This window comes from Simochromis diagramma, unplaced genomic scaffold, assembly GCF_900408965.1.
Source record: "Simochromis diagramma unplaced genomic scaffold, fSimDia1.1 OVJJ01000822.1, whole genome shotgun sequence".
Classification (NCBI taxonomy): domain Eukaryota; kingdom Metazoa; phylum Chordata; class Actinopteri; order Cichliformes; family Cichlidae; genus Simochromis; species Simochromis diagramma.
Window position 1 is genome coordinate 1,937,701 of NW_024387520.1, and position 11,457 is coordinate 1,949,157.

The following is an 11,457-nucleotide window of genomic DNA, read 5'->3' on the forward strand; positions in this document are numbered from 1 at the left end:
ATTTATGATTCATGTGATCATTTAAGACTAATTATTCTTTCATATTGATTCAAAAGATATATTTTAAAATATATTTAAACTTCTTACCTGTCCACAAATAGATGATAGGAAGGTAAAAGAGACCCCTGGATGGCTCAGTCATGTCAGCTTCAGTTAGAGTGACTTTTATGATTACTGATCGTTCTGTGCGTTAGTGTATGTGTTTGTGTGGCTTGTGTATGTGTGTGCTAAATGGGGGCATGCCATTTGGCTTTGGCAGGAGCATTGCATTGTGGGGGACTCACGTCTCATTGTTGTGACCTTATACTAACAATGGAACCCCCTTGCCCCCACCCAAATGCCTGCACAAAACCCAAACACATGCACACACAGACACAGGGACAGAGAGAAAGAGACAGGAGGACTGTGTGAGCTTTGGATATGTAAAGCACTATCTGCATTTACAGAGAAAGAACAAAACAGAGGACAAAACGGAGGACAGGACAGAGAACGGGACAGAGTATTTCGGACAGCAGCAGAGAGTAGCTGCAGTAACTGGAGAGACACACCTGCTCGCAGCTGTTAGATCTGAGGTGAGAAACTGATAATATCACCAAACCCAGAACATTAGACAAAACTCTTGTAGGTTACACCTGCACACACACACACACACACACACACACACACACACACACACACACACACACACACACACACACACACACACACACACATATGATAAGCACGCACACACACATATGCATGCACACACGCACACAAAGAGTTTTGTGTCATCACTAGTGGGAGGAAACTTAAAAGGGAAAGTGAAAGTTACAGCAGGGCCTTAAAGGAAGCATGATGAAGCTAAAATGACTGAGGTAACGCATTTTGACATTTCTTTAAAACTTTACATCTGAAGCAGACTTTAGACGGGGCTTTTTTAGCACACTCCAACATTTAAACACTCTTCCACCGTCTGGTGCATTTTTGGTGAGCTCAGAGGTTGCAGCAAGCAGCCTTATCTTTTCACTATGGTACAGCACAACTAATGTCTCGGTAACCCGATTTGAACTGCAGCTCCTGCAGCTGTTGTCACCTTACAGTTATAGCTGTGTCCTTATTTTGTTTTGTCCACATGGAAAGTCATGTGGCTTTTTTGTCACATGTTGGATTCTCCTTCAGGACGAGACATGTTGTAGCCTAACATCCAGCAGCGTGGTTCAGTATAACACCATTACTGTAAGCCCTTTCTCTAATTGCTGCTTCGCTGTGCGAGGAAGAGAAATTAACATCAGACCAGGGGTTCCAAGTGAAGTCACTTTAAGTCCTGCAGTGTTGAAAAATCTTTTTTTGGAAGTAGAAATAGGTAAAAACCACAGAATTCATCAATTAAAGTTTGTCCAAATTTTACAGCATGCACCTTTGAAACCATTTGCCATATTTGGAAGGAGGACTTTCTTAGACCTCTACAGATAAGAAGAAGAATAAAGGGTTCGTCCGAGAGACTCATGTGTTCATGATCTTTCATTTGTGTCTTTCAGGTTTAAGGAAAGAAGTTCCAAGAGCTTGCTGTTCTTGCTTTTGCTTCCTCAATATCATCGTCTGACAGTCACTTCAGCTCCCTCTTATTTTTTCCCTGTGTTCAGGATATGATAGAGTGATATTAACACTATCTGTCAGCCTGTCACGTCAGAGTTTGGCATCTTTCTAATCGGTTGTAGAAATTCATTTAGTCTGCAATGGTCTCTGCCAGGCTGTTGGTGCTGTCCCTCTTTAGCGCGTCTCTGGTTGGGTCTCAGCCCACCGAGAGTTCACAACAGGTTTCAAGCCCTCCTGCTCATCCTGCAGGGGAACCATCTCTGAGTATCGATAACCTGTCCTTCCCCTGGAGTCGCCTTCGCCTACCAAAGTAAGTTCTGCACTCGCTTTTAAATATTGTATTAAAATAAATCAATCAATAACAAGAAAGCTGATGGATATTTGTCAATGTCTTAATTTATCTCAGGTACATCATTCCTCTTCACTATCACCTCCTCCTGCACCCCAACCTCACAAGTCTAAGTTTCACTGGCTCAGTGCAGATTCAGATTGATGTGCAGAACAATACAAACTGGGTCGTATTACACAGCAAGGGTCTTCAGATCTCCAAAGCCACCATATTAGACCAGAACCTCGCTCATCTATCAGAACAGGTAGTTGTGAATGCACATCAGCTCTTTTGTCATTGTGGCCTACATCAGACCCATCAATCTCCTTCTGTTCCAGGTCCTCCCAGTTCTTCATAACCCTTCCCATGAGCAGATAGGCATTTTTTCTCCCAGAGTGCTCAGCAGTGGGCAGAAGTATTTCCTGTATATTGAGTTTGGAGCAGAACTTGCAGAAGGTTTCTATGGCTTCTATAAGAGCACCTACAGAACCAGTACAGGAGAGACCAGGTGAGACCAGGTGTACTATTCCACAGCATGGACTGTAAGCTACATACCTACAAGTGTCTTTACTAAAAATCTGATAATATCTATTCTTAGAACCTTGGCTTCAACTCACTTTGAGCCTACGAGTGCTCGAATGGCATTCCCTTGTTTCGATGAGCCAAGCTTCAAAGCCAATTTCTCTGTACGAATTAGGAGACGTCCTGAGTACATTTCTCTGTCCAACATGCCAGTAGTAAGTGTTGCATATGTGCCAGTTGTCACAAATGTTCAAATGAAAACAAAACAAAACAAAAGCACTTCATTTGAGTTTTTGTGGTTTTCAGATCAAAACAGTTGAAGTCAGTGGTGACTTGCTTGAGGACCAGTTTGCTCCAAGTGTACAGATGAGTACTTACCTCGTGGCGTTTGTCATTTGTGACTTTAAGTCTGTCACTGGAACAACATCCTCTGGGGTGCAGGTGTGGTCTACATGATAATGTCTCGTATGAAATGCCTTCATTTCTTCCTTACTTTCTCAGTCTAAGTGCCTGTTTCTTGTGTTTTCACTGCAGGTTTCCATCTATGCAGTCCCAGAGAAGTGGCAACAAACCCACTATGCCCTGGAGGTTGCTGTTAAAATGCTAGACTTCTATGAGGAGTTTTTCAACATCCGCTATCCTTTACCCAAACAAGGTAAATTTTTTATTTATTTTTTGCTTTGAGAACAAAGCCAGAAATATAAACTATAAGTATCCTGATCCATGTACTCTTCTTTCAGATCTGATAGCCATTCCAGACTTCCAGTCTGGTGCTATGGAAAACTGGGGTCTGACCACCTACAGAGAGACCAGTCTTCTCTACGACCCCCTCACATCCTCTGTTTCTGATAAACTCTGGGTTACAATGGTCATTGGCCATGAGCTCGCCCATCAGGTGGGAGTATGACAGTGTATGCATACAGTAATGACATGCAGGTTTAAATGGTGTCAGGCAATCACTCTATTACAGAAAGAGTCAAAATTATAATTCTTGCTGGCAGTGGTTTGGCAACCTGGTGACCATGGAGTGGTGGAACGATATCTGGCTGAATGAAGGATTTGCCAGATACATGGAGTACATTTCTGTGGAAGCCACTTACCCGGACCTCAAAGTGGTATGTGCTTTAATCATTGATTGACAGATTAATATTAAACCTGAGAAAGAAGATTAATATTCATATTGTGTGCTCACTCTTGCAGGAGGAATATCTGCTGCACACCTGCTTTGCAGCTGTGGGTCACGATTCATTGAACTCCTCTCGGCCAATATCTAGCCCAGCAGAGAACCCCACTCAGATCAAAGAGATGTTTGACACAGTCTCTTATGACAAAGTATGTCTTTGTCTTTGCATGTTTCAAAATGTTTCTTTGACAGAAAATCTTTTCAAAACCTTTTTTTTCCATTTGCTTGATGTAAACACTCCTTTGAGCCTCCAGGACTTGTTCCGACCTTTTCTCTCTTTCTTACCAGGGCGCTTGTGTCCTGCACATGCTGCGACACTTTCTGACAGATGAAGTGTTTCAGAGAGGGATCGTGCGATACCTCCGCAAGTACAGCTACAAAAATGCACACAATCAGGATCTGTGGGACAGTCTGGCCAACGTAAGAACCCAAATTACACTAACTGTGTCAAAAGGCACCGTTTTCTTTTGTGTAAATTATGAGAGATGGTCAAAGTAACACGCAGCCTGACAGAGATATATTTTACATTATTTGGCTTTTTTTCCCCATATGTGGTCCAAACTATTTTAGTAGATCATGAAACTAAAAAGACGACATAAGAGTTTGATTACAGGTAGATAGAACAGATATTCATCGAAAGCTTCTGTTTGTCCTTTTATTTCTGAAGTACTCACCTTTTTATGATAGTTTGTCATCTTGACGTTATCATGAAAGAGCAGATCGTGACAGATCCACAGTTATGTTATGTTAACACAACACTTGACATACAAACACTAACTTTTAAGAAAGTAACTCCAAATTGAATTGAGAAAATAACTTTAAACTTTGGGTTACTGACTTGAAATTTTGGGATGAGAATCCAGAATTTCAATATATGAAAGGATTTTTTTTTTCTAGTTGCAGAGACAAGCTTAAAGGTTTCAGTATAAAAAGATTTGTAGTCTTAACCATAATCGCTGAGAAGAGGCAGGATGAAGTAGAGGAGAGGAGGGAATACTGGGACCCAGAGTACGTGACTCTGTCTCAGATTTTTGTTGACTAATAATACACTACCCTTATAATGGTTTCTGTAACAGCTGGGACTCCATCAGATGATAGTCTTTAGTTGTTTTTTTTAATGTAGCCCATAAAAATGTAGGTTTTACAAATAAGCATTTTAAACTTCTGGTAACAGCAGTGTTATAGATCTGTTGTTATTTGTTTTCGTTCCAAATAGCTAAGGTTTTCTATTTCATGGTGCAAAAATCGATTAGCCCAGACTTTAAAGTTGCTTAGAGTAGCTAAAGTAATAAACAAAGTGAACATTAAATCTGTTTTACTGCAGTCAGTGTTTTGTCTGTGCCTGGTAAAGCTGTAATGAGTGCAGACTGACTGAAAAAAAAAGAATGCATTGCCTTTCCAGGCAAAAATAACAAGAGACAAAAAAAAAAGCAATCACAGTGTACACTGTAATGGATTATCAATGTCAAGCAAATTTAAAATCCCATTATAACAATCACATCCAAAAATTAAATGAAATACACGTCAGGATATGCTAGAGAGAGGTCCCAAATTTACAAGGAAGGCAAAATAAACAAAAAAAGCTGAGATACAGAAAGTCTAATTGGCTAGAAAAAAAACAAGGTAGGAATCAAAAAGCAGCTCAAGAAAGACCAGAAACAAGAGGTAGAAAAATTAAGGACAAACAATCTGACAGGTGATGATATTAAACACAACTAAATAGGTCGAAACAGTCTGGCATGGCAGAAAAATAATAGGAAGTAAATCCAGAAAATGTGAAACTTCCAGAATAAAACAGTTGTTAACCAAGAAGGCTAATAACTAATGAAACATGAAAACTAACTAAACATGAACACTCACACAGAGTCTGGAACAAGATCAGGGACAACAAAACCCACAGTCTTAAGCAGTTGAAATAAAGGCAACTGTTTGTGAAAATTAAGTCTAATTGCTTTCATCTTAAAGACTATCAAGCATTGGATGACTGAGCACCTACAGAGACAACAAAACCCATATATATATAACAAGAACCATGACTGTAGTGTATTATAACCCGTGTTGGGATTGTTACTCAAAAAAGTAATTTAATAAACATTGCTTGTTACTTTGTTACTTTATTTAATTACTCACAGAAGGAAGTAATTTGTTACACTACTCGTTACATTACTTTCATGTTTCTCTGTAAAATGACCTGAAATGCATTGTCACATAATTACTGGTTAGCAATATAATTCTTAGGCTACAGTCCCACACACCAAGACAAATCCCTATCCTAATGAGTATACACACAAGAGCTTTCTTTTAGTTTTCCTGAATGAGCACAAAAAAACGACAACCCAAAGCAAAGCTGAAAACCAGCCGAAAGAGTTCTTAAAGCGAATGCCAAGATGAATTTACTGTAGCGACATTTACAAGTAGCAACAGAGGTTACAATATTACAAGCCTTTCTGTTCATTACTGTTTCTGTTACCTGTGGAAATTCCGGCTCTGGCTGCTGCACTGGGGTCAGCATGCATTCGGCTTTAACATCGCTCTGGGTTCCAAAGAGCCGAAGGTCTGTTAGCACTATAAAGCAGTTCTTTCTGTCTTGGACGCAGTTGGTATTTCACCATTGCACTCTTGTCCTTTCTTTGAATAAAAATAAAAGTAATGTCAATTTCTCCTCGCTCAAAAGCCGTAGACCTACTCCAAAATGTTCCTCATCCTGCACACAAATTTAAATCAGCTGATTGTAGAAAAATTCAGGAAGAAAACACACACATCTCTTTGTCTTTTCCTTTCTATTTGCCCAGCATGCAGAAAAGTGAAGAATCTGTGTAGCGCAAGTAACAAAATAATTATAACTATAATGCAACTGCTGAATTTAGTACAGTAATGTGTTACATTACTGCGTTGCTGATTAAGGTAATGTGATTACAGTAGTTTGTTACTTTAAAATGCCCAACACTGATTATAACATCAATTTAATGTGACTTTTATAAGAAAAGGCAGCATAAAATCATCCCTTTCATTCTGTTTTTCAGACCTGCTCAGAGGAGGACTTCATCTCAGGGAAACACTGTTACAGCAGTAGCCAGGCCTCCAAAAATGCAGTGAGCAAACATTTAAAAATAAACTCACTGGGTCGTCTTCGCTGCTTACCTCATATAAATGTCACATAGTTTATAAGATTGTGGTTGCATGTTAATTTCAGTGGACTGTCTCCTACAGTACCTGTTTGCTGGGGAACATTTGAACCTAACAGCCATGATGAACACGTGGACTCTGCAGAAAGGTATCCCTCTGGTAACTGTGACGAGGAAGGGGGCTCGTCTGCTGCTTAGACAGGATAGATTCCTGAAGACAGTGCTGCCCTCTGACCCTCAGTGGTCCACTTTGCAGAAGGGGTAAATATGCACATGCCTTTCTAAACTTTTCTACTATTTAACACATTGTTATGTTACTCTACATGTAACTCCTCTATGTATTACTACCATGTCTTCTGTTTAAGATGAAGGATTTGTATCTTTTGTGAGTATAAATTTCTTTTTTGTATAGTTTCCTTTGGCATATTCCTCTGACATATAAGACAGACAGTTCCAGCACCATCCACAGACACCTGATGACATCACCTACAGGTAAGAGGGGAATATAAAATTGAATAAAGCTGAATAAAAGTTTTCACTTTTCTTTGCCATTATCTTGGTCTTTGCTCCATCTTTTACTGTATATGTTTTATTCAGATAGTATACATATAGGAGAGGAAGCCAGCTGGGTTAAGGTAAACTCCGATATGACGGGCTATTACATGGTTCATTATGAGGATGGTGGCTGGGATGTGATGACTAAACTGCTGAGGGAAAACCACACTGCTCTGAGCTACAAAGACAGAACTCATTTGATACACAACGCCTTTCAGTTGGTCACGTAAGTATATGTTTGTGTGTGTAACTGTTTGTGGTTTATGTGAGCTAGCAAGAGGTTTCTGTATAAGAAAACAGCTTTGATTACTAAAAGTAAAATAGAAAACAATAATCTTCTCTTTATATTTATTTCTTCTGAAGCGCTGGTCATCTGCCGCTCAATAAAGCCTTAGACTTAATCGGTTATCTGCTACTGGAAACGCACACAGTGCCTCTCCTCCAAGGACTGGGATATCTAGAAGCTTTTTACCATCTGGTTGAGAAAAGAGATGAGTCAGTTTTAACACATAACCTGGGGGTAAGAACGCAGGACACAGTTTGATTTTTTTTTATGTCATTATGGCATTAGTTTAATGTGAGTTGTTGTTTCTGTTGTCCTGTGTTTCTACAGGCATACATCTTGCGATTTTTCCGTGCCGTCATCGACCAGCAGACGTGGAGTGACAGCGGCACTGTATCAGAGCGCCGTCTTAGGACTGAGGTCCTGTCACTGGCTTGTCACCTGGATGACCCTCCCTGTGTGAAGCGGGCACGTCAGCACTTCAGCGACTGGCTCCAATCCAACGGAACCCTCAAGTATATCTAAACTACACTTCAACACTCATTCACAGTCAGCAACCACATATATGATTCACATAAACAACTGCTCTTTCCTGTGCTAAGAGAGCTCATATAATCTGATATGTCACCATATCCCTAATATGCACGTCTGTGTTTGTGTTTACTTCAGCCTGCCCACTGATGTGGCAGAGACTGTGTATTCAGTTGGAGCTCAGGATGACCACGGCTGGGCCTCGCTCTTACACACATACAAGATTTCCCTCTCTGAGGCACAAAAGCACAAGATCCTGTATGCTTTGACCAGCAGCAAAGACACCAGCAAACTTGAAGGGTATGTTGTCTTCATGCTGTTGTTGGAAAATATAGCAGAAATGCTGCCACCTTGTGGTAAACATGGAGGCATGTATGGATTAGTAACCTCAAAGTCTGAGCCTACTTATTGAAGTGTATGGTAAGCTGAAATTGAATTTTAGTCAGTAGTCTTTGTGTTCATGTTTGTGTTTTTGTTACAGCCTGCTGGAGCTGGGTTTGGAGGGAAAGGTGATTCGATCCCAGGATCTGTCCACTCTCATACTGATGGTAGCCAGAAATCCGAAAGGACATTACCTTGCATGGGACTTTGTGAAAAAGAACTGGGACACACTAGTTCAGAAGTCAGTATAACAGAGACTGTCCTAAAAGCGTGCCATATAAATGCAGTTTTTAATGCTATTTTTAACTATAGCATATTCATAATCTTTTTCCCCCCTCAAACTGGCCTTGTGATCTAGATTTGCTTTGTAGTGTTTAAAAGTACCATATCATACAAGCACCACAGTCTGGATATTCAGATATATTTGTCTTGACCTTCTTGTCTGTTGTCTTTCTGGTCTCCAGGTTCCAGCTGGGCTCATTTTGCATTAGAAACATCATCATTGGCACCACAAGTCAGTTTTCCTCTCCAGAAGAACTCACTGAGGTAAATAACATGGTTTATATTCCACAAAGAAGTTTAGATATATTGATATTCTGAGAGATCAAATAACTAATATGTGCTAGCCTTGTTGCAGTTATAACTGAACGAGTAGATTTCTTTGAACTTTTTGTCTGTTTTCACTTAAATAGTTGTGTTTTTGCCCCCAGGTGCAGTCATTCTTTGAGTCCATCAAAGAACAGGCTTCTCAGCTGAGAGCTACTCAGATTGCCCTGGACAATGTACTGAAAAATGTCCGCTGGGTTCAGAGGAACCTGGAGACGCTGAGAAAATGGCTGAATGAGCAGATGCAGTGAAAGACAGCAGGGACAAAGGTGGTGGCTTTAACATACCACAGAGGGACTATCTCACAGTTTTTTTTTATTTGTTTTTTATTCAGAAATGTATATGCTTGAAATCACTAAAGGGTTGACAGACTTGTAAATACAAAACATGTGAATTTCAGGGAATTTGTTGATTAAAACAAGAACTAAAAATTACTGGCAGCTAAGTGGTAATGGTTTGTATAAGAATAAGTTTTGTGTTATTTTTAGTGTGTGTGAAACAAAGAGATTCATTCCAAAGAGGCAAGAAACACAGCATAAATGGATGCTTCACCATCAGGGGCGGAGCCCATGGGTGGCCAGGGGTGGCAACGGCTACAACAGACAAAAGTCTGACTACTCACTGCAACCAGTGATGAAGTCATTAGGGAGCCACAAATATAATCAGAATTCACACTGAGTTGGGACTATATATTTTTTTAGTTTTTCACTACAGCTGTTCTCACACAAACAGACTTTGACATCAGCCACACGCAAGTAAAATTTGAGAAGCTGGTAAAAAACAAACAAGGAAAAAAGCAATGTCAGCATCAGAAGGGGCAAGTCTGCAGAATTTGAGAAAGATAGGTCACATTACAGTAAACCAAAAGAGGAAAAGAGTTAAACAAGTTTGTCAAATTTAGTAAATACATAAATAAACTGGAAAAATATAGCTAAGATCTTATTAAAAGCAAACAGTAGTTAAATTATGTTTTAAGGAATGGAGTTCTTCCTGACCCCCCAATGCACTGCACAGTTCCTGGCTTTACCATATTCTTTATGTGCCTGAACAAGAACAATGAGCAGAAGCCAGTTATCTAAAGGAGTCATATAATGAAACAGAAGCCTTGTTACACATTCACAAACATCAGAATCAAAACAAACGGGTTTGAAGTTAAACACAAACAGTTAAATGAGTACTTACAAAAATCAAATTATTAAACACAACAGTTAATGCACAGCTATGCTCCTCAGTATTCAAATCAAATGCAATGACTTGTTTGCTTTAAGCTGTAATTTTTTATATATATCAACAACATAAAAAGAAATAAACTTTGTAAATTTTCAAGATTTTTTATTATGCCCTCATGTGGAAAGAAAACATTACAGCCATGTCATGAAAAAGCAATTAAATGAAGATTGTTTTCCCCACATTTTCACACATGAGAAAAAGAATGCACAACAGTGCCACCACAGTGTAAGTAATAGTTTCATCCTGACCACATCTATACAAATGGCCAGATTCCAACACGGTTCACTACATGGACAATAAAAGAGTTTGTTGTACCTCCTGTATCTGCGTTTTTGTTGCATAAACTGAAACATATCCTTTATGTCTTGAGTGTAGATTGTGTACGCCTATATTATGTTAGGGTCTTGGTATAAATACTTAATGCCTTTCATTAGGGTTTAGGCTGTAAATGAAAGTAAAACAATTTAAATAGCATGACGACAAAAACAAGGGAGAGAATAAAGGAGTAGGAAGAAATATAAGCTTATTATTCCCACCACATCGCCACTGTTTAGTATAATCATCATCGTAACTTCCTATTTAAGTTCTGTCCTATCATAAATCTTTATTTGTTGTTATTATACTAAAACAACAAAAAAACACACATAGTCCAAAACGTGGAGCTTGTTAATGATCTGAAGGCAGTTGGGACCACAGTCACAGAGAACACTGTCTGTAGCACACTACACTGTAATGGACTGAAATCTTGCAGTGCCTGCAAGGTCTCCCTGCTCAAGAGGGCACAGTACAGGCCGTCTTAAGTTTGCCAGTGAACATCTAAATGATCCAGAGAAGATTTGGGGTCATTTCTGCTAAGGGTACAGGACAACTTAACTACAATGAAGGGTTGATGGATGGCACCATGTACTGTAAAATCTGGATGAAAACCTCCTTCCCTAAGCCAGAATACTAAAGATGGGTTGTGGATGATAAAACCAAAACAAAACATACCACCAAGTCCACAAAGGAGTGGCTAAAGAAGAAGCAAATTATGATCATGCTGTTGCCTAGACAGTCTCTAGACCTCAGTCCTACAGAAAATCTGTGGAGGGAGCTGAAAAACAGCAACCAAGAACCCTAAAGGAGAGAGAACAAA

The 11,457-nt window shown here is 39.5% G+C and overlaps 1 protein-coding gene across 1 annotated transcript; it reads left to right on the forward strand.

The window, feature by feature from the left end:
- The first annotated feature begins 786 nt into the window (after nucleotides 1-786).
- erap2 (endoplasmic reticulum aminopeptidase 2) lies at nucleotides 787-10,636 on the forward strand. Its single transcript, XM_040019046.1, has 21 exons — nucleotides 787-857; nucleotides 1,521-1,888; nucleotides 1,985-2,171; nucleotides 2,245-2,414; nucleotides 2,505-2,643; nucleotides 2,735-2,869; nucleotides 2,963-3,083; nucleotides 3,169-3,323; nucleotides 3,430-3,543; nucleotides 3,629-3,760; nucleotides 3,900-4,031; nucleotides 6,635-6,703; nucleotides 6,822-6,997; nucleotides 7,149-7,228; nucleotides 7,334-7,517; nucleotides 7,655-7,811; nucleotides 7,905-8,089; nucleotides 8,244-8,405; nucleotides 8,587-8,727; nucleotides 8,951-9,032; nucleotides 9,197-10,636. The coding sequence occupies exons 2-21, from the start codon at nucleotides 1,719-1,721 to the stop codon at nucleotides 9,341-9,343; spliced, it is 2,838 nt and encodes a 945-aa protein (XP_039874980.1). The 5' UTR covers nucleotides 787-857; nucleotides 1,521-1,718; the 3' UTR covers nucleotides 9,344-10,636.
- The last annotated feature ends 821 nt before the right edge of the window (nucleotides 10,637-11,457 follow it).

Coding starts and splice junctions, on each gene's coding strand:
- erap2 (XM_040019046.1), top strand. CDS start 1,719: ATGGTCTCTGCCAGGCTGTTGGTGCTGTCCCTCTTTAGCGCGTCTCTG. Junction 3,544..3,628: donor CTTACCCGGACCTCAAAGTG/GTATGTGCTTTA, acceptor TCACTCTTGCAG/GAGGAATATCTGCTGCACAC. Junction 6,998..7,148: donor TGGTCCACTTTGCAGAAGGG/GTAAATATGCAC, acceptor TTTTTTGTATAG/TTTCCTTTGGCATATTCCTC.